At 44.5% G+C, this 21,743-nt stretch overlaps 3 protein-coding genes across 12 annotated transcripts; 2 read left to right on the top strand and 1 right to left on the bottom strand.

Moving 5' to 3' along the window:
- Window positions 1-1,023: 1,023 nt before the first annotated feature.
- Window positions 1,024-16,195, top strand: LOC121301602 (KN motif and ankyrin repeat domain-containing protein 3-like). 10 transcript variants are annotated; one of them, XM_041231140.1, is made up of 15 exons: window positions 1,057-1,200; window positions 2,272-2,409; window positions 6,966-7,112; window positions 7,881-7,926; window positions 8,170-8,265; window positions 8,521-8,639; window positions 9,182-11,104; window positions 11,389-11,488; window positions 11,706-11,915; window positions 12,172-12,262; window positions 12,630-12,849; window positions 13,524-13,666; window positions 14,021-14,221; window positions 14,930-15,028; window positions 15,579-16,195. In XM_041231140.1, the coding sequence occupies exons 6-15, from the start codon at window positions 8,603-8,605 to the stop codon at window positions 15,627-15,629; spliced, it is 3,075 nt and encodes a 1,024-aa protein (XP_041087074.1). In that variant the 5' UTR covers window positions 1,057-1,200; window positions 2,272-2,409; window positions 6,966-7,112; window positions 7,881-7,926; window positions 8,170-8,265; window positions 8,521-8,602; the 3' UTR covers window positions 15,630-16,195. The 10 variants fall into 10 exon arrangements, with proteins under 10 accessions (XP_041087080.1, XP_041087082.1, XP_041087079.1 ...); XM_041231139.1 differs by having other exon boundaries at window positions 7,881-8,064; window positions 8,549-8,639; XM_041231138.1 differs by having other exon boundaries at window positions 7,881-8,064.
- A 210-nt stretch (window positions 16,196-16,405) lies between these two features.
- On the bottom strand, window positions 16,406-18,593 carry LOC121301605 (40S ribosomal protein S28). Its single transcript, XM_041231150.1, has 4 exons — window positions 18,495-18,593; window positions 17,552-17,599; window positions 16,985-17,110; window positions 16,406-16,509 (listed from the first exon to the last, which is right to left on the bottom strand). Exons 1-3 carry the CDS (start codon window positions 18,531-18,533, stop codon window positions 16,988-16,990), a joined length of 210 nt encoding a protein of 69 aa, XP_041087084.1. The 5' UTR covers window positions 18,534-18,593; the 3' UTR covers window positions 16,406-16,509; window positions 16,985-16,987.
- A 330-nt stretch (window positions 18,594-18,923) lies between these two features.
- Window positions 18,924-20,446, top strand: LOC121301604 (NADH dehydrogenase [ubiquinone] 1 alpha subcomplex subunit 7-like). The gene is made up of 4 exons (XM_041231149.1): window positions 18,924-19,034; window positions 19,418-19,467; window positions 19,565-19,714; window positions 20,099-20,446. Exons 1-4 carry the CDS (start codon window positions 18,984-18,986, stop codon window positions 20,193-20,195), a joined length of 348 nt encoding a protein of 115 aa, XP_041087083.1. The 5' UTR covers window positions 18,924-18,983; the 3' UTR covers window positions 20,196-20,446.
- Window positions 20,447-21,743: the final 1,297 nt, after the last annotated feature.

The raw sequence follows: 21,743 nt of genomic DNA, 5'->3' as shown, positions 1-21,743 counted from the left end.
TCCTCTCTCTCTCTCTCTCTCCCCCCCCTCATTCTCTCTCTCTCTCCCTCTCCCCCTCACTCTCTCTCTCTCCCTCCTCTCCCTCTCCCCCTCTCTCTCCCCCCTCATTCTCTCTCTCTCCCCCACCATCTCTCTCTCTCTCTCTCCTCTCCTTTCTCTCATTCTCTCTCCTCATTCTCTCTCTCTCTCTCTCTCTCTCTCTCTCTTCCTCTCTCTTCTCCCCTCTCTCTCTCTCTCTCTCCCTCTCATTCTCTCTCTCCCCCTCTCTCTCTCTCTCTCTCTCTCTCTCTCTCCCCTCATTCTCTCTCTCTCTCTCCCCCTCATTCTCTCTCTCCTCCCCTCATTCTCTCTCTCTCTCTCTCCCCCTCATTCTCTCTCTCTCTCTCTCTCTCTCTCTCTCTCTCTCTCAGAGAGGAAAAGAAGTAACACCTGGGTACAAACCACCATGTTCAAAATAGTTTAATTGAACCAATTAAATCTGCACCCAGATCCGGAAATAGACCGTTGTATCATTTTAAACCTGGAGTGGGAATACAGAAAGAAGTAGTCTGAAAAAACCAAAAAAAAAAACCCAAAAACCGCTCGGATAGTTTCACAAGTGACTTTTAATAAGAGTGCAGTAGAGATTGCGAGCCTGCCCTGACTCCTTGAAGGAGTGGTGTAGGGGAAGACAAGCCTGCCGATAAATAATATCAAACACGTTTATGTTGTATCAGCGCTTACCACTTAAAAGGACAGCGATACATATCCTTGGAAAAGTGGAAAGTGTGCTTTGTAGTAATCCCCCGGCGTTCTTCGGGATAGCGCCGAAAACAGTTCTTGTCTCATTCGCTCTGTGCTACTATTGGTTGCAAGCTTATACCTCCCGGCAAACTATTGGTGCTGTCTTCAGTCTGTCACAAAATCTGAAAAGTTTTCCTCCAATTTTTTCTGTGAAGATTAGGGTGGGAATGTGCTGGTGTGTGTGTGTGTGTGTGTGTGTGTGGGGGGGGGGGGGGGGCCCCCCCCCTACAGGCCAAAAATGGGGATGTTTTTATTCCCACATACAGTACTTTATATGACCCGCTGGGATCTGTTTAACTTCGTGGTCAGCTGGGCGAGCAAGGTAAGGAAGAGAAGGCAGTGCTTTTTAAAACGCATACAAAGAAAGAAAGAAATAAAGAAAGGAAAGAAAGCGGTACTTTGTCGCACTGTGCACTGGTGAGTCTTTTAAGCTGAAGTACAGTAATGTGTGTAGCCTGCCTGCAGCTGCGCTCGCTGTTGAGTTTGCGTTACGAGAAAAGGGCAGCTAGAGCAAAGTCCATCTTAGTCAGAGATGAATAACATTTCCCTCGCCGAGCTTATTACAGTAAAGGCACCGCCAGCTTGGGAGGGACTGAGGAAGTGTATTGCGCTGCATTTTTTAAAAGTATTGTTATATTTCAAAAGGTGCCCATTGATTTAGTTATGGCTTTATCTGTTATCTGAAAATCGAATTCAATAGAAGTCTGTGGTCAGTATGGATGGGCGGTCCACGGTGCATAAGATGAACAGGACGGTAGACATAACCGCGGTTTATCGACAGGTTAAATAATAATAATAATAATAATAATAATAATAATAATAATAATAATAATAATAATAAAACAAGTAAATGCTATGTGCTACAGTCGTTCTAAGTATAATTGTACAATATTACGCAGGGCGCAGTACGTGGCTCCGCAATGCATAATGTAGCCACCTCTACCAACTAGGACATATCAACTTCCTTTTTACTTTATTTGTATTTCATGATGATGATGGTGAATGTCACCACGCACGGCGCACCCAGTTTGTTTGCGCGTACAGTAGTGGTAAAGAAAAGGGCTTCATAGTTTATACTTTGCTGTACACGTATTACCGTCTGCACATGTATTGTATTGCATTGTGTTGCTGCCTCTGTTCTGTGTGGTTGCCGCAGGCTACAGAAACTAGAAATGCCCAAACCCTTTATTGTTTCGCCAAATGCGCAATGCTGCCCTGTCCAGTTCTGGGGAGCGTCACTAGCGTGCCAGAAAAAAACAAAAAACAACAAAAACAACAAAAAAAAAAAAACAAACAAACAACACAAACAAAACGATTCCGTAATTTAAATTCTATGACCTGTGGTTTTCTTTTTACCCTTTCATAAGATGATGTTTTTTTTTTTTTTTTTTTTTCTTGTTGTTTGATTTGGGAGTTGTTTCTAAATGTTCTTTCCAGAACTCTGGATGTATGATGTGTTTATTTTGTGTTTCCTCTCTGTGGGCGCAGACTCAAGTAGACGCCCACCTCAGCCGCGTTTCCAATACAAAACTAAATGAAGGCCCCTTCATTGAAGCCTTCAAGAAAACAGCAACCCCAAATGAAGGATGCCACAGTCCTCTTTATACTTACAGCTGTCGCCACAGTGTAAGGGCACGGGCAAATGAAACTCTGCGATTAAGCGTGGTACAAGCATGAAGTCATATTGAAAACGAAACTATGATACTTTGATTTTATAGGAATTGGAAACACATGATAAACTACAACATTTCTTATACAAGTTTACCACATTATTTTTCCACAGCATGTTTTGTACAGTTTTCCCATGAGTACACTGTGCATTTACCATAGTTTAACCTGGTTTGCCATGTTTATTAATAAGCTTTAGCATGCCTCACTATTCTTTACCATGCATATTACCTATGCTTTACCGTGCTTTCACTATGCTTTATTACCAAAGAGAGCTTGTATATGGGTAGTTTTTTTCTTTTATTATGGGACATCAATTGCACTCTGACAAAAAATATTTACAGTGTGGTTGGTGGTTGGATAATCCATCAGCCCCTAAAAACATTAAGTGGACCAGTATAGGTTAACTGTTATTGATCTATCCCAGTCAAGCAATCTGTGTGCTACAGTAAGTGTGTGGGAGGCAATGCTTCATTCCCAACAAGCCAGTGACATTCCAAGCAGTCTGTGCCGAGGAAAGGATCCCTGGCCAGCCTTAAGAACAGTGGGTGCCCTGCACTAAACTACTCCTTACTGACTGAGGACTGAAGCAAGCTGGGATGAACGCATTGCCTGTGAATAGTGAGGACCAGGCTGCACCAAAGACTGAAGCTCACTGCCTCACTCTGCTACGTGCCACTAGCTGAACCTGTCTCTTATGGTACAAGGGTATCTTGTGAGCGCTTTGGGTGGGCAAGAGAAACGCGAAGCCAAGCTGTCTCTCAGAGAAGACACTCTATTACCTTAAGAGACAGGATGAACCGTGCGGATTGGAAAAAGAACACAATACATCAGTACTGTTATCCATATCTTTACTGTGTTTTGTCTGATGGTAGTCTACTGTGCAGAAAACAACACTTCAGGGGAAAATAAGATATTCCAGATGCATTACGTATCTTCTCAGGACAGGTACACACAAGGATTGCTTGCTGTCATTGGAGACTAAAACATGTTGTCTGTCAAGGGGCAATTACTGCACGAGGATGGATTCAGTGCATGTGAAAGGGGAGAACCCTGCCTGCCTGCCTGCCTGCCTGCCTGCCTGCCTGTTTCTGCTTGTGAAAGTTCACAGTACAGGGCAGATGGATGTAGTTGTCCTCATGCACTGTACCGCACTATGAAAAAGGACTCGCACGGCCATATTTTCAAAGTGTTTGTTCTGTCTTTAATTAACACCAACACCTTGAGAGGGCTTCAGAGGGATTCTGTTGTTTGGTTGTCTGGCACTAGTTTTGTAACTTTAACAGACATTTTTATTTAAAAAAAATATATGGGTTGAAATATATAGTCGACTTTGAACCACATTTCAGCAAGTCAGGGAGATGTTATTACAGGCAGTGCAGTGCTCCAATGTCCAGGAATGTAGAATCTTTCCCATAGACAGAATGAGTCGGCACTGTGAGATTGATTGAGCGCCTCACAGTGAAATTCTCACCCTAGCAGGTTAAAAACATGTACCTGTTTGGACAAGCCTGTGCCAAACACACACTGTGTCAGAGCTCAGTAATACCCTGCATTGTTTTTGAACAGTCCTCATTCTGCATGATTGCTAACTCCTAGTCCGTAGTGTGCACTTGTAATTCACTATGCTTTACAAGACTTTGCTATGCTGCAGAGTTAAACCTGTATATTTGCACTGGAGGAAATTCTAATTAAGAAGCATTTTGCAGTTTTACCACATAGGTACAAATAATAGCCTTTATGGCAGACTTAACTTGATACTCACAGGGTTAAGAATCTACATCAATTACTGAAACATAAGCATCTTGCATGCTCGCCATAATACATTATTAAACACAATTCTAAAATGCATCAATATCAACTTGCTCTTGCCTGGCCTGACCGGAAGCAGGTTCTTTGATGTGATTTACCGTTTGTTTGTTATAAGCCTAACTGCAATTTGCTCTGAAAGCAAGAATTTACGGACATTTTAGGCTGTCTGGTCATGACTTAAACTAACAGGGAGATGCAGCTTCTGTCAGGTATCTGGGAAATGACAGAACAAGTTAGTAAGTCATGCGAAGGGCAGCCAATCAGAGAGGGCATTTCCAGTCTGTGTCGCGTACATGAAAGGAATTTAAAATAAATCAGGAGAGGGTTTAGAAACTTCCAGATAGACCCAATTAGGACTTGGAAAGATGACTGGCCACACTGCTCGCAACGGAAACGAAGGAATAAATGTGTGAGAGAGATAAAAGACAGATAAAAAGGAAGAGGTGCTTTAAACAGACAGAAATAGCTGCTCCAGAATACCAAGCCTCTTGAAAGAACGAATTGAATCTGCAGTCCTGGGAGTCTGTTTAAACACACTTTGCTGAGATCAGCTGTTCAACCCAGAATTCAATTATGCAATAACGAGTATAAACAAATAGACATTTAGATTTTGGCCTGTATTGTTTTGACCTTTTGAACCCTATCTTTAACACTTTGAAGTCTAATGAGTAGCCCCTATTTTAGATCGGTGTTTGTGAAGCTTGGAGCATAATTCAGGGCTGTCCAACAGACTGCTCTTTGATTTAGAAATGAAATATTTAAGACTGTCTTTGACTGGAAATTAAGTTTAAAAAAATGCAACAAAACTAACATGTTTAGTTGTGCCTTGGTGTTGTTATCAGTGTCCTAAATTGATTTGTAATTTACTGGCTCTTTTCAGAATGGCTTATTTAGACATACAAGCTGGGCAGCTATACTGTAGTGTAAGCACATGAAAGACTTCTATAGTAGAAGCATGTGTAATGCACAGTCAACTGGCAAAATGTGCCATGCTAATGACAGCTGCATTCTCAATGTAGACAGGGTTATCAGGTCTTTCCTAAGTGGCTAGTGAATGTTCCAAATTGCACGCAGTAATCAAGATAGAGAGGCTTAGGTCAACAGCAACACCATTCCTTTGCTAATTGTCCTGATGGGACTCTGTGGCTTGGTCTGGCGTTGCTCAGTCCTGTTGCAGAGTGCACCCGCCCCCTTCCCTTCCCTTCCCTTCCTGCAGCCTTATTCACTGGGTGACATTTCAAACTGTGAACTCTGGTCCTTGGAGAGAACTGCGGAAACAAGGGAACCTCAGAGAATGTGCCTGCGCCTCTTTTGCGAATAATATCCCATTGTAGAGCCAGTGTGAATATCTCCTATTGTGTGCGGACTTGCGCGAAATACAGGGAGGTTAATGGCCCTCACGTGACAGAGTGCCGTGCTTCTAACAGTTGTGTCGACACACTATATGAATATATATATATATATATATATATATATTATACTATAGTATAATATATCTAGTGATATATATATAATATAGAAGATAACCCAAGTATATAGATATATGTGTCACACGTGGGCAACCGGAATAAATCACCCCTTCATTTTCTACAAGAGAAACTGCAGCGTTTCTAAGCCAAAGGTCTGGACTTGGGTTCTGAAAAGCCCAGAGTTGTTGACACAGAATTTAAAATCAGCCTCTTATCCCTTTAACTTTATTCCTTAAGTAGTCCATGCCTGAGGGCTGAATATTGTATTACTGTAGTTTTGTTATATTTGTTCTGCACCCCCACCCCCCCCCCCGTAAGAAAAGAACTGTGCATAATTTGAACAGGAGGAAATTCTTATAAAAACCAGAGCAGCCAGACTTTGAAAGAAAACTGCAGGGGGCCCATAGCTCTTTTGCTGCCTCTGTTGTGTGATTTTAGTGGAGCTTTGCCCAGCCTGAAGCTGTGTCTCTTCCTGGCGGTCAGGAAACGGCTCCCTGTTTGTGATGGCTGTTCTGGCAGCCGCGGGCTTGTTTTTCCAAACACAGAACAATGGGATCATCATCGGAGGCAGGGGAAACTGCATCAGAGCCTGCTTCCCTTCAGGAAACCTCAGTTTGGGAATGAGAGGCAGGGGGATGAGATAGTGCAGGTGCCTAACACACACTGAAACCTTGATAAGAAATCACTTTGATAGGAGAGAATAGCACCAAATATGCAAGGATATCGCTTTGCAAACATAGAGGTGGTACTTCAGCAATATTCAGATACTTGAACAAATATGCACTCAGGGCAAGCAGCAAACAAAGTCAGGTATATTGCACAGTAAGTTGCTGCCAGTTTTGTGCAGAACCATTGCTTCCTAAGAAATAGACACCCATTGTTGACTGGCTGTAGCCATGGTAACTTTTATTTTTATCAGCTTTTTTTTTTTTTTTTTACGTTAATTATTAACAAATATAATTTACTAATTGACCTATACGAAACACGCTAACCCATTTCCTGTCGGGATTTTAAAGTTTTTCCAAGCTCAAAGTTGAACAGACACACTGAGAAGTTCAGGCTCTTGCATTGATAAAATAGTGCCAGTGAAATGTGTGGAAAGATTTCCCTCTGGGTGTGTGTGTCTGGCAGAGACACATGCATTGCAAGGCTTGTTCTGTTCCAAAGCCTTCGTGAAGCTCTGTCTCTCTCTCACGCACGCTCGCTATCTCAACCCTCTGCTTCCTTTTTAAGGTGGAGACATTACTTCAGCTTTCCAAAACACAGAGATTGTTATCCAAACTCTGTGAAGGGGCCCGACCCACATACCTCAATCGATTGCCGGATCCTAATCCAATTGGTGGTTCCATCAAATAGAACTGATCGCCATCTCTGGGCAAGGTCTGAATTACGCAGTTTGCATGGCTGTGCCTCATGGTTGTGCCGAATCTGTATGTTTGTGTGTGCGGGGTTTAAAAGCAAGGCTATGCTCAGTTTTGCAGAAGGATACAGTTGTTTTGTTTGTGCACCCATTATATGTAGTTAAGTACATCAATCAATCAATCAATCTTTATTTTATGTAGCGCCTTTCATAGTGGACCACCATCACAAAGTGCTTTACAAGATGCAATAACAAGAATATCCATAATACTTCAAATACAGAGAAGTGCATAATACATGATATAACACCAGCAGCTGTAATATTGATTACAAAGGGAGAAACCTTTCCATTGATATAACTAGATACTCTTGCAATGGTATGACCCCTTAAACACTCAATGTGGAATTTCCGTTGATTGGTGCTCGATCGTAAATCGAGGGAAGCTTGTCTTAATTTGAAATCAACACGCTAATGAATGGATTTATTGAATCCCTGCTGATAAATGCTTTTAAAAGAGATTCTAAGTAGGAGTAACGGGCAACTGCACACCCCCTAATGAGAAATACAGCTGTGTTCCATTCTATTGTCATTGACGGTAATGCTGTAGGCATCAGCTAATTGGAGCAGTGAGTTCAGCTTGCAGAGATACTCGAGGAGGGGCTGCAAGTCCCAGCCTGGTCACTGAGCTAGGAAATAAGAATGAAGGGAACAGTGGAATGTGCCCGGGGGTGGAATGGAACGGCACAGTGTTTTGTTAATTGTTTTTTTTTTTTTTTCCCTGCCTGCAGGAGTGCTGTGCTGACAAGTGTGTCTCCGGCTGTGGTGTTTTCCAGGGTATGTTGTGATCTGCAGTCCAGAGAGAAGCGTTGTGTCGGGGTAAAGGAAAGACGCAGAAAGCTGCGTCGGAGTTTCGGAGAGCATTTGGAAAACCACAGATGGGAATTCGGTAGCTGGGAGCCAGTAGTGAGGGGGGTGAGGAAGCACAGGGTAGAGGGAGGGATTCAATATCATTGAATAACATGAGAGGTCCAGCGCAGCACATTCAGAAATGTTTTTGTTTTGTTTTGTTTTTTTCAGAAATAATTAAGTTCTGGGAAGTGTGCTGCTGTCTTTGTTACTGCAGCAATTTTGGGCATTTTGTGGCTCTTTTGCTGAGGAACCTCTTTGATACAGGTCAGTTCAAAATAAAATCATTGTGGTGTGTGTCCTCTCAGTGTTTGGTGTTTTCCACTACGTTTTCTTTCTTTCAATTTTTTGCCATTATGTTAGCAAAAAGCTTTTTCCCCCCTCAGTCTAGTCTAGTTAATTGCTGCGCTATTGGCACAGCACATCAAACAACACATTTTTTTATTTTTTTATTTTACTAAACCACAGTTTTTAAATTAAGCTAACTACATTCCTGACTTCCTGACCGCATTTTACAAGCAGCAGCTCGGAGGCCTGTTTTGTTCCTCAGGTGGCAAGCTAACACTTTCACGGCTGGCTTCAGAACGCGTGCTGGAGGAGGAAGATGACTCAGTCCGTGCAGCTCAACCAGAAACCTCCAGGTAGGTGGCTGAAACGCAGCACGGTCTCTCCGTTGGCAAAAACAGCACAACAGCGTTGAGTTTCCACAGCACCAAGACTCTTTTAATGCATGTCTTTATATAACATTAATATAACATCAGAGTACTTCACTGTTTGTGATGTTTACAATAGACCAGAGCACACTGGTGGCTGCTGTCTAGTAACCTAAAGTTACAGTGAGCGTTTAATACTTTGAGTGTATTTCATTGGACCAGTAAGAGAAAAGCTGACCCAATAAGAATATACAAGTCAAATTGCAAACTGTAAATTCTCTACAGTTGAAAACTGTGAATTTGATTACAGTATTATGCTAGCACAGGTTCAGGGATCTCCACTTGTGCTGTAAAGTAGAGGTTGCATGCTTAGTTGAAAACCACAGGAAGAAAGCCAGTTTGAAATTAAGATTGTTCTTCAAGACATTCTTATGTCACATCAAAAGATCTGGTCATTTGTACCAGTTATCTACAGCCAGGTCTGCTGTTCCGGTCTTACTCTCTTCCCTTTCCTTCTGTTTCTCCTCCAGATCTGGGAGCCCCATTCCTGTACAAGACCCAGGAGGAGGCTGACCAGGGCGGCTCCTATTCCGTTCAGACTCCCTACGGATTTGAGCTGGACCTAGACTTCCTCAAGTATGTGGAGGAGATCGAGAGCGGGCACAAGCTGCGTCGGGCGCCCCTGCACTCGCGACGGGGGTCACGGGCCTCCAAACCTGCCTCGCAGCCCCAGCAGAGCCCTGGGGGTGGGGGCCAGATCAGCGGCTGGACCTCCACAGAGTCGCTGTCCTCCTGTGCCAGCGAGGAGGGGCGTGTGCCTCCTTTGCCCCCGCCTCGAGCCCGTACCATCTCAGCTCCCTCTGAGAGCCACCCAGTCTCCCCTCCGCCTTCTAATAACCATCCAGCCTCTGCGAGTGCCAAGCTGCCCCCCCAGCCGCCAGCACGCAACCCAAGAGTAGAGAGGACCTTGCTGGAGACCAGTCTCCGCTTGGAGCAGGAACAAACTCAGCTTCATACTCAGCTTCGAACTCTGCTGCACAATGGCCCCTGCTTTCAACTGGCTGACCCCCCCAGAGCTGGCTTGGGTCCTAGAGGAGCTGGAAGGTCCACCGCCCCTTTGAGTCCAGCCCCAGACTTCCTTGCTTCCTCTTCTTCCCTGAGCCCAGTCCAGGCTGTTTTGTCCCGGACGAGCCCCCACAATTCAGGCAGGAGTACCCCGGCTTCTGCTGCGGCTGCTCAGGTGGCACCCCAAATCCCGCCAACCCAACTCCAGACGGTGCGCGAGCAGATGGCGGCCGCCCTCCGGCAGCTGAAGGAGATGGAGGAGCAGGTCAAGGGGGTCCCGGCACTGGAGAAAGAGATCGGCGAGCTCCGGGAGGAACGAGAGAGGCTGCTGGTCGCGCTGAAAGAGAAGACAGGAGGTGGAGGGTTGAGTCAGAGGTCCTGTAGTACAGGGGAAGGAGAAGGAGAGGCCCATAAGAGAATGGCCCCAGTGCCTAACAACGTGAGGCAGAGCAAGCTGGCAGACCTGCGTAGGCTGACAGAGAAGTTCGGAGGGAGCGTGGGAGGGAAGGAGGAGAAAGAAGAAAGAGAACGGCACCCACAGAAAAGTGCAGTGACAGCAGCTGCGGTGGTGGAGGTTGAGAAAACGACGGTAGCAGTAGGTGATGCTCAGAGGCTGGAAGACACAGTGTTTTACTACCGAACAGAAGTAAGGGAAGTTGGGGAGGGAACTGATGCTGTAGAGCTTTGCGAGGCAGGGGTAGGAACAGAGGAGATCAAGGCATGCGAGGTTGGGATTAATGTGAGCGTAGAGACACGGGAGGCCTCAGTCTGGGTGATGGAGTCTCTTCTGGGGCTGCGTAGCGAGGCTGAGCAGGAGATTGAAATCCTGCACGAAACCATCCAGAACCAGCAAGAAACCATCCAAGCACTGGAGAGTTGTCTAACCCAGGCTGACCAAGAACTAGCAGCCATGCGGTCCCAGGAAGACAAGCGAAAGCCCAAGGCGACCCAGGATAAGAGGGTCCAGGCCTGGCCAGAGACAGCCAGTGTCCAGGTCGAGGCTGTGGTCTCACTAACCAGCAAAGGAGTGGGCGGAAGGGAAGACGATTCAGAAAATATGCGCAGCGTGGCCATCGACTGCCGCTGTGAGGTGAAGGAGATGGGAGTGGGGTCTGACCCTGCTCCCCAACCGAAGGACCAGGAGGTCCAGACTGATGAAGAGAGAACTACTAACAAAACCAGCACTGGGAGCCAGTGTGAGCCTCCACAAGGGGAGTTAGAGAAGGAAGATGTCCAGGCTACTCCAGCCACAGTACTGCAGAGAGAGGAGGCAGTGCAGGAGAAGAGGCGAGTGACCACATGCCAAGGCGCAGTCAGTTTGAAAGTGAGACCAAGGAGGGGAGACGAGGAAGAGGGGAAGAAGATTGCTGCCCTCAGCACAGCTACTGGTGAGTGAGGAGACTGGTGGGGAGTCTTGGGGTTTTTATGATTTAGTTGCACAAAGCACTGCACAAAATTATTGTTCTGCTTATTGACTTTGACGACATGATCGACAAACCGACAGCAATCCACGTGTGCAAGTAAGTGGGAAGACAACTGGGTTTGATGAGATGTGACTGTCAGAGGAGTTTTACAGGTTCTGGCTCTGAACAGGTAACAGTAAAAACCACTCCTCTCTTCTTCTGCTGCTCTCAGCCACGGCCCCCTCTCAGCTCTCTGTCTCCCTCCGCAGGTATGCCGAAATCCATCATGAAGAAGAAAGGCAGCTCGAGCACGGGCGAGCCAGGCAGCAGCAAGAAGAGCCTGCAGTTCGTAGGGATACTCAACGGAGGGTAGGCTGCAGAACAACTTGGAGTAAATAGCTTTATAATAGGAATTATCGACATATATATATATAATATATATTATATATTATATATATATATATATATATATAGACAACACACAAGTGGGGGAGTGTGTGTCTGTCTCAGTGCAGTCTGCTCTGTGGTTGTAATATAATTATTTTGCTAAACAGTAATTAAAAACGTGTTTGGGGCCCCCCTTAAGGTATGAGTCAACGTCGAGCGAGGAGGATGAGGAGGAGGAGGAGGAGGAAGAGGGCAGCTCGTCAGATGGAGGGGACAGCATGGACAGCAGCGACAGGGAGGCGGGGGCCCTGATCGAGACCTCGGAGGACGAGCTCAACGTCAACATAGAGGACAGCGACAGCGACGCTGAGCAGACCAGACCAGAACAAAACGGGGACGTGAAAGAAAAGTAAGGCTTCTGCTTCTCTACTGCACTATTGGAGTTGAAACATTTGTCATTGAATTTGAAGTTTACTGTAGTATTTCTATACTTTTACATTTAAACAAATTCACATTTTAAATGAGTGGATTTTTTAAGATGGTCGTACCAGTGTTGCATTTCCACTGGAGTAACCACAAAATGCCAGCATACAAGGGCTTCTCTTTCCATACGAAGCTCCCCTGGTGCAGTGCAATGTGTTAAACAGGACGTCAATGCGTTGCAGGTTCGAGCTGAGTAAGAAGATGCGTGAAGCCTGTCTGATTCTGAAGAACCACCTGAACGACGACGTCAATGCTTTGAAAAGCAAGGAAGTGGTAGGCCTCCTGGGGATCTTCTGTTTTGAGATTTACACCTCATTCGCTAGGGGGGTCCTCCCTGCCCCGGCAACAGACACATGCACGATTGCATTATCTGTTTGGAATTTTAAAAAAATAACTGCAAATATAATGGACGGACCTGAACTCCCTTCATCCAGTTGACTTTAAAATGTTGTACCGTAGTTGTGTTGAGTAAATACTAAGTTCCATATTTCTTTTGATCTTCACTTACTGTAGTTTTCAAACTAAAGTTTGTAAGGAAAAGCTCCAAATACACACTTACCTATAGTTGATCTCACCCCCAATGGGGAGTGTTTTCCTGATGATTGGAGTGTTCTTTTTGAGCGTTACTTCTTTCCTCCAGCTGTCCAGCACACACACAGTCCAGAAGGAGTGGTTCTTGGTGTCCAGCTCCCGGAGAGCTCTCCCCGCCAATGTGGCAGACTACCTGATGGCGTTCTCCGAAGTCTCGCCCACGCTGCTGCGCCACGTGGTCAACATGGCGGACGGCAATGGCAACACAGCACTCCACTACAGCGTCTCGCACTCCAACTTCGCCATAGTGGGGCTGCTGCTGGACACCGGTCAGTGACAGGCTCTCTCTCTCTCACACACACACAGGGACAGGGGAAACCAGCATTGCTTTGAGGTCCGTCTGTACAGTACTGGAGCACATTCTTCTTGGCAATGAGAAGAGACCTTTAAGCTCTAGCTAGCCTGAGGAAAGGATCTGATTGGTTCTTTACAGTAACTGTGCATGTATTGTTCCCAGGTCATTCCTGCCTTCTATTATGAGCTTTTCCTCCCCCCCCCATTGGTTCCTTTCCTGTCTGTGCTGAGGTTGAAACATTACCATAGTTTCATTGTATCTGTTCCGCTTTGTGTGCAGTAGCATGATCTTTTTTGGTCTTCTTGTGTGTTCTGCTTAATGTCATGCAATCAAGGACAGCAGTAAATCCATCCGTGCGTGGTCTTTAACCTGAAATTATGCTAACATTCAACCATGCACATTTAGTTGGTGTTTCTTTGATTACCTTGACCAAAGTTTAGAGGTTATGTATTGCAAACTATAGCTGTGGCCAAAAGTTTTGCATCGCCCTATAGAATTAACACATTCTGCTTCGTAAAGTCGATTTATTATGCATCAATACTAAAATTTGAGGTGATGCAAATCTTTTGACACTCTCCATAACAAGGCAGGCTGGCCGTCCATTCAGAAGTGAGTAACTCCAGTCTCCCCCTCCTGTCCCTCTGTCAGGTGGGTGCTGCGTGGATCACCAGAACAAAGCCGGCTACACGGCCATCATGCTGGCAGCGCTGGCCGCAGTTCAGCTGGAGGAGGACATGAAGGTCATCAGGAAGCTGTTCAGCCTGGGCAACGTCAACGCCAAGGCCAGCCAGGTGGGGGCGCTATTAAAAGAATACACTAGCCAAGTATCGAATACAAAGCTCGCCTCCCAATCAACCAAGAACACCAGGCAGGTTTAATACCTGTTATAGCAACTTAGTATTATTAAGTTTATACAAAAGTATTGCTTAAACATCCTAGACCCTTGCAAAGTCAGTACTGTGGCACAGGCTCCTGTGGATGTGTTCTTTTCAGGTTCCTCAAAGGCAGGGCTAGCCAAAGTTGGCCGTTCCACTCCTTGTCTTTGTTCCAACCCTGTCCTAAATTGAACCAATTAAACCTCCATCCAGACCCTGCAGTAGTTAATTATCTCGTTCCACCTTCCTTCTCCCTCCCTCTCCCTGCAGGCTGGGCAGACTGCGCTCATGCTGGCAGTGAGTCACGGGCGCCAGGAGATGGTTCGAGCGCTGCTGGACTGCAGCGCCAACGTCAACATCCAGGATGACGAGGGTTCCACGGCACTGATGTGCGCCAGCGAACACGGGCGCACTGAGATCGTAAAGCTGCTCCTGGCACAGCCAGGCTGCGACGTCTCTATCGTAGACAATGTAAACTACAAAATTATGTCGCACAAGTCTGCTGGAAGCCATAATAGTAGTACAGTCTTTCATGTTAGATTTTGAAAATGTCACGTGTTTCAATTTGTCTGTTTTTCGTCAAGTATATAGAAAACTACAGAGCAGAACTTAACTCAATATGTTAACATAACATTATTCAGCAGGTTGACCACGACTTTATGAAGCAAAATTTATAGATGCAAAACCTTTGGCCACAGCTGTAGATAAAAGCACCTGCTATTTACAATATAAAGCTCCCATTCAGGACCTTTTTCCAGCTCCCCTCACTTACTGGCTGTTGAGTAACATGGTTGGTATGTGCTTAACATCAATTAGCAATGCATTTGTTGTGTATCAAAGAGAAGCAGCTGGGCAGTGGTGGGAGTGAGAAAATGACATTCAAGTGTTTTAACAGAAGGGATTAGATGCAGTGAATTGGGGGATTACTCTACATTGGGAGCAGGATGGGGTTAACTCTTTGGTTGCCACGACTCACTACCAGATTTAGTGATAATATATAGTTTAGAGGAATTGTGTATTGATTGTTGCACAAAAAAAAAGTTATTTCTCTTAAAACAAGGTAAAATTGTATATCACAAAAATTCCAGGACCTGTTCTATCTCTCCTGAAGAACTAACACTGGTGTAGGTGAGGCACTGCCAGGTCTCTCAATCAGTGATCCCTCTCCCTCCCCTCTAGGATGGCAGCAATGCTCTCTCAATCGCGCTGGAGGCTAAGCACAATGACATCGCCGTGCTGCTCTACGCTCATAAGAACTACGCCGAGTCTCAGGCAGCTGTGAGTATCAGCTACGGGCTGTGAATTCTCTTAATCATCTCAAGGCAGTTTTGGAGTCTAAGGGGCGCTCACACCTCGCTTTGTGTTGCTGCAGACCCCTGTTCACACAAAAGGCCGCAGGGGGGGGAAAGTAGGCGGGCTTCACCTATGAAGACAAAAAGTCAAAGATGCCGTTTACCTAAAAGCTGTATCGATACGCACAGAAACCCTGTGGAGTACCTGGAGTTAAACTTACAAAGTGCTTTTTCAGTCAAAACCAGTTTAAGGGAGATCACCGTCACGTATAACTATTCATAGACCCTGGTCGTCCCATCTTGACATTGACAGCCCTCCTTGCTTTGGCTTGTCAGTCTGCATCCCGGTAAAGTGCTGTGTTGTACAGCTCTTGATACGCATGGGAAATGGGGCAACGTGAATGCTGTACTTTGTAGTGCAGACTTGAGAATATTAACCGAAAACTGCAGTCTCATTACTAATAAGCCTAATACTGTGAACAGAGGAAACCTGGTCTCTTCTTGCTGCTTGATTGCTTATTCCCTTTGTATTGCAGGGCACACCAAAGACCACCATGAAAAGCCACACCAGCCCAACAAGACCATGACCTGTTGAATAGCCATGGCCCAACACTGTGCCAAAGTGGGGCTGATAACTGGTCCGAACAGAGGATTAGCCCAAGACCAACTCCCTGCACTATACTGAAATATATATGTAGCCATACTAAAGCAATATATACATATATAAACTTTTATGCATATTTAATACAGTAACCTTTATATACAAATCATCCATTTCCAAAAACTTAATTGTATTCATCTGTAATCGAGAAGTTTGTTTACAACATTGCTATAATACTGTATACAACCCTAACATGTACAATTGCGCTGAAGCTGGCTTTATTGTATCTGGAAAGACATCCATCAAAAAGTGGTGCTGTAGGTTCATTAGCCAGTTCTGAAGACCTCTACTCAAACAGCTTATACAAATTGAAGCTGCGTACAATAACCAAAACCTGCTGGATTCAAACTCTCTCATGTCCCCCCTTATATAAGAAACAAGTAAAGCCATTACAGTAGGACAATGCCCTGACACCTGTTTATGCACTGTATAAATTATATTTGTATTTACAGTTTTGATATGAGCTTTCAATAAAAAAAAAACTGCACTGTCTACTTGCAATTGTGCAACTTTGACTTGATGCTGCAGCTGTTATTTCAATATATAGCATTTGAAATATTGATTAACTACTACTTTTAGTTTGTCGTATTATTCTTTAGTGCCAACTCTGGACCATAAATGAAGACGCAGACTAAAGCAAAGCTGCACAGAATGTGGTGGTTTGTTTTATTAACTAAAGTAATAAAGACCCAGAAAAACTGCTTGAATCACTTATTTATTGTCAATTGCCAAAGATATTGTACAGTAGAGTCGTAAACGGTCAGCCAGGCACATCAGTCTGGGTTGCTCGTCAACTTTATAAAGACCTGCAGTTGGATAAGAAAATGGGGTTAGGATTGCATGACAAAATAATGAACCCAAAACGAAAGGTGGAAATCCCAGTTTGTATTTTCATTCTTGGACAGACGCAACATGGTTAGTGAAGCCTCACCCACATTATATAAAGGAAACATAACCTGGATTTATGCTGTATTTTCCTTGTACATTGTGCTCAATACAGATTTCAAATGAATATTTAGGCAAACGCAAAAACCTGGACTGGTTACAGCCACCTGGGACTGGAGTCAGCAAGTCCCACTTTAGAGTTTTACTGAACACTACTAAAACAAGGCTGGACACTTGCTACATTTCACTTGAACCTAAATCAATAAGTGTAGCAGAGTCATCCAACTTCAGGTGGCTTGTTTGCATTTGCAGGCAGTAAGATGTGAGTGAGCTGCAGTTACTCTCTGAAGCCGCACGGAGCCTGGTACACTGTATACAAGACGACAAGCCTCTCACCTCCTATCGCAGCCTCCTGGCTTCCCTTTCAGACTCCAGCAGGGTGAGGACATCCCCTTCCCTCACTGGGCCCTTCACGTTCCTGATAATGGAGCGGTTGCTGTCGTCCATGAACTCAACCCGCACCTAAGAGCCAAACAAAAGACGCACTTGGAAAGTTAGAGAAAAGAATGTAAGCAATCTAGTTTTACAGTCACCATTTATCCTTGAGTATGATTAAGAAACAGTCAGCTTAATATAACTTTAAAGTGACCAAAAAAAAAACGAACCGAAGCGCCCCACATGGTATTTCGGGTGTCAAGTCTTTCAGGATAATACAAAAGCAACAGTTTGGGGACAACAGAATGCACACTGTTCACTGCTGCTGAAAATCTATGAATTACACACAGTACTAGAAAATATAGCAGGCTATGGCAATAAACATCTGCCAGGTCTAGGGATACATACAGTTCAACACCATTCAGGAATGACATTTAAATTTCATGTGCTTTTTAGGTCTTATTTGAAAAACACAGGAATGAAGGCTTCATAATTCAGACAAGGTGACTCAGGGACCCCTTGCTTTACCTGGGTACACTGTCCCTGGGAGCCGGTTCTTCCAAGAACTTTGGTGACCTGTGAGAAAGATAAAAATATATACAAGTTCATGATTTCGCCTACATTACATCTGCAACAGGCAGAAATTTGCATTACACTGCACACGACAAGCTGTGAAAACACACTTTTATTCAAAATACAATTAATACAATGACCCACGGCGGCGAAATGTGAATTTATTAGTTATCTGTAAAAATAATGAACTTATCGCCATTTGATGTCTTTTGTATACACCAGGCCACAGGTATAAAGTATTGTACGAGTGTTACATGTCTTTCAGCTTTGAGTAATAATGGCCAAAATCTGTTTGTGTGTGTGTGTTTGTTAGCCATACAAAACATACACATTTCTACATGTAGTTTGTGGGGTTGACCCCCGTTTTAAGATTAAACACAAAAAAGTGACAGAATCAGGAATTTTATGAAGAGTCATATCAATTCACGGGATTTTTTTTTTTATCTGCACACCTTTTTCCAATAAAATATTTTTATTATTGTTAATATAAACGGTTTCGACAGCAACACCGTAGCGTGCAATACTAAAAGTCACACATCTTCCAAACGGCCTAAATAAAGTTACAAACAGATGCTTGCGGGGTCGACTCACAAAATCTCAACATGAATGGCGTTCATACATTAAACGAATAACGTCTGGAAAAAACAACATAAATCTCGCAGAAAAAAAAAGGCGAGTGTTGCCAGCGGGCTCTTGATTTCTCAAAGTGGGATTTTTCTGCGGATGGGAATGAACAGCGAGCGCCCATCAGGCGTCTGCCCACATGGCGGTGCTTATCGCTCGTTTACCAGACTACTCCCCGTCGAAAATAAGAAATACAACCAATTACTGGTTTACATTTTATTATTTATTGGCGGAACTAGCGCATTGTAAAAAGGGGTTTGAAAAGCTTTCTTACTCTGGCAAGCTTGATGGGCTGCACACGGCTGGCGTCCATGCTGGCGGGTTGAGGCAGAAAGAGGATCACGTGGGGCGAAGAAATGCTTTTATACCCACAAACAAACCCGCATTCATTTATTTTTACGTAAATATATAACTTCCAATGTGAAATTATGTCTCGAAATCCTCTCTCGGTTTTAAAAATGAAGAACCTGGGAGGCAAATATAAATACACAGCTTCGCGCTCCCAGCATGCACTGCGGCGTCCAAACTGATATTTATCAAATTAATATACAAACAATCAATCCCTCGTTAAAGTCAATTGTGTTAGCCTTCGTTTATATATATATATATATATATATATATATATATATATATATATATATATATATATATATATATATCGTCATCCAACAAGTAATTATTAAATAACTGAAAAACACGTCATAAGAACTACATTGCCGTGCTTTCCCAGGATGCCCCGCGAGTCTTGCCCTTGACAACAGCGATGGCGTCTGCTACCAGAATCATACAGAGAGTCCGAAACTGGCTTTCGGGGGTAAAGGACGTCTTTAGCTGAGATTTAAAACTGCGAGCAATGCGCTTTATTTGTAGTATGGCCACACCGCTACCTATATGTTTGATTCTGACTTGATGTAGTTTGAAAAGCAATTCGCCAGTGATTGGTGTAGAGTTTGCTGTTTGTCTGCGGTGCAGCAAATCAAACACGATTATTACCTGTTGCTTTTTTTTTCTAGCAAGCACACGTCTTAATAAATGCATTGTAGCGCATTGCTGGCATTGGTTTAACATGAAACCACGTGTATGCGTTGATGCTTTTTCAAATCCAATATAATATTGTTGTATCGTGTAGTGGGTTACTCGGCTCAAGACCCATGCTGTCATCACTTTGTTGACGGTGAATGTTGTGTTTTGTTGCAGCAAGACCTTCAATCGAAACTGCAGCTGCGGTACACAGAGATCGCTAAAAGGTAAATTAATCCAATTAAAATAATAATAATAATAATAATAATAATAACTGAAGCAAATTTGATCATTTCTTCAAATGCGGTATTTGTAATTTTGCAGGACCCAGCCTCCCCCCAAACTCCCACTCGGACCCAGCCACAAGTTTGCCCAAAACTCCTACTGCCTGCGTGACGGCCGCCGGGAGTCTGCCCCGCCGACAGTACTCATGTCCCCATATAAGGCTCTGGTCGCTGGAACACAAACTGGCAGGTGAGTGTCTAAGATATAGTTAGCTTGACATTGTCTGACAAGAGCATAGGTGCAGAAAGACGAGCCAGCAGAGATAATTTGAATACTGTACGATTTAAATAAGGCCTATACCTAACCCAAGCACTAATCAGCTCAAAGAGAATGTTTCATCTGTTTGAATCCGGTTTTACATTGGCCCGTTATTCTGCACTAGGTAAAGAACGTGGCCTGCCGTTCTGCACCAATGCAATGGCATTTATATATGAGAGATTCATATTTTAAAATTAACATCTTTATTAACCTGCCACACCAGTGTCACCAAGCTTAGTAACGATTGCAAGAATCCTAAAGGTAAAGCCGTACGACTTTTCTGCTCACCTGCAATGTATTTTTTATTTATTTTAGCCAAGAATCTGGTGTAACTGTTGCTGCCAAGCGCCCGGTAATCCCCGGGCCACCACCTAGGAAGTTGGAGCTTTCCAAGGATGAGCCTTACCTGTAAGAGGAACAGGAGAGCCTTCGCTACCCAAACACATATATCCCCAACACTGTCGTCCAGCACTGCAATTGGCAACCTGATTACTGACTTGGTTCTGTTGAAGTTGCTGCTGGTAATAATAAAAACTGAGAGTGGCTGGATGGATCATCAGAGTGCCCTGTCCCTGTCCTTAGCTGGAGCTTGTTTCATATTGTATCATATTGAATTCTATCATCAAGTAAGATGCTGAATTGAATAAATGTATTATATCTGTACACAGATGTGGGTTTTGCCTTTGCTTTGTGCCTTTATTTTAATTATTATTTTATGTAAGCTGGTGAGAAGAAACGTCATTAACAAGGGTGTGTCCGGGGGCTTCAAAATAAGGAGCAGCATCACTAGAGACATGCCTCACATAAAACACGTACAGTACAAGTTACCTCATAACAAGACAGGCTTGCTTTGAGCTGTTGGCGATTCAAAGCTTCATCCTTCTTGGCTGAGGTGTTTTATTATCAGTTAGGAAACGGGTGCAAATTTGGCACTAGATTGGACAGCCAGGGTACCTCATATAGCGGAAGTAGGCACGTTTATATTATTATTATTATTATTATTATTCCTTAGCGATCACAGATGATGATAGTTTTTATATTTCTAACAGACAACAAACAAATGCTAAATCTCTTGGGGTAGAATACTACACATATTAAACACTTTTCCATCTAAAAAATGCCAGCTAGGAAATTCAAACCCTCGTATGCCAATCCACTCAGGCTACACTGTGCGTGGACCCTCACAGCGTTCAGAGTCTTGGTGAGGGCTCAGTTGTTCTTGGGTGTTCAGTTCCACTGGTGGTTAGAAAATCTCCCGACTCACCCTCACACTGGGTGTCCCTCACCAGCCTCATCCCTTCAGGACAGTCGCACGCGAAGCCCCAGGGCAGGTCCACACAGAGTTGCGAGCAGCTGGCGTTCCCCTCCCGAGACTCATCGCAGTCTGAGCGAAGAGGAACACAACATGGGTCAGTGGTGATAGAACAAGGGAATCGTATGTGTGTGAAATTTTTTTTTAAAAAAGAACTGTAGAACTATCTCTTTTTCCACTCCTTGCTGTTAAATGACTGCCTACGGCAGTGCCGCTGCACTAGCGCTGTCCAGAATTCATGACGGGCTGTTCGCAGTTTGCTGTGGCTCCTCACGCTGCGTCAGTGTTCGCAGGTCGGAATGCGTGTGCGGGAGAGGGAGCTGTCTGCGAGTTCCTGTGTGTGCCGACACCCACTGCACACACGGGCGCCCCAGTATTCACCTGCCTCGAACCCTGGGCCCAGCATCCCACCCAGAACAACAGCACACCTCCTCCTCCTCTCTGTGGTGAGCAAGCTTCTCTTTAACACTGTGTTTCTATGTGTTGTAAAGCGACTAGCCCACACTCTGCCCCCCAGTCTGGCAGCTTTGAACACTATGCCACTCTACCTTTCATCTAAAACCACTAGACTCCCACGGCTAGAAGCCCCCCCCCCCTCCCCAGAGTGGAATCTGTGCCCTCTAACCAATGCTGTTTTCCAGACCCCCC

Source organism: Polyodon spathula, chromosome 27 (assembly GCF_017654505.1).
Source record: "Polyodon spathula isolate WHYD16114869_AA chromosome 27, ASM1765450v1, whole genome shotgun sequence".
Classification (NCBI taxonomy): domain Eukaryota; kingdom Metazoa; phylum Chordata; class Actinopteri; order Acipenseriformes; family Polyodontidae; genus Polyodon; species Polyodon spathula.
Note: the sequence above shows the minus strand (reverse complement) of the source record. Positions and strands in the feature narration are given on the sequence as shown.

What these genes read in the sequence shown, in the direction of transcription:
- LOC121301602 (XM_041231148.1), top strand. Translation starts at nt 8,603, where the DNA reads ATGACTCAGTCCGTGCAGCTCAACCAGAAACCTCCAG. An exon ending in TGCCCTCAGCACAGCTACTG is followed by an intron (nt 11,105 to 11,388) that starts GTGAGTGAGGAG and finishes CTCCCTCCGCAG; the next exon opens with GTATGCCGAAATCCATCATG. An exon ending in GTAGGGATACTCAACGGAGG is followed by an intron (nt 11,489 to 11,705) that starts GTAGGCTGCAGA and finishes GCCCCCCTTAAG; the next exon opens with GTATGAGTCAACGTCGAGCG.
- LOC121301605 (XM_041231150.1), bottom strand. Translation starts at nt 18,533, where the DNA reads ATGGACGCCAGCCGTGTGCAGCCCATCAAGCTTGCCAGA. An exon ending in AGCCCATCAAGCTTGCCAGA is followed by an intron (nt 17,600 to 18,494) that starts GTAAGAAAGCTT and finishes TCTTTCTCACAG; the next exon opens with GTCACCAAAGTTCTTGGAAG. An exon ending in CCCAGGGACAGTGTACCCAG is followed by an intron (nt 17,111 to 17,551) that starts GTAAAGCAAGGG and finishes TTTGGCTCTTAG; the next exon opens with GTGCGGGTTGAGTTCATGGA.
- LOC121301604 (XM_041231149.1), top strand. Translation starts at nt 18,984, where the DNA reads ATGGCGTCTGCTACCAGAATCATACAGAGAGTCCGAAACTGGCTTTCG. An exon ending in TCCGAAACTGGCTTTCGGGG is followed by an intron (nt 19,035 to 19,417) that starts GTAAAGGACGTC and finishes GTTTTGTTGCAG; the next exon opens with CAAGACCTTCAATCGAAACT. An exon ending in GCTGGAACACAAACTGGCAG is followed by an intron (nt 19,715 to 20,098) that starts GTGAGTGTCTAA and finishes TATTTATTTTAG; the next exon opens with CCAAGAATCTGGTGTAACTG.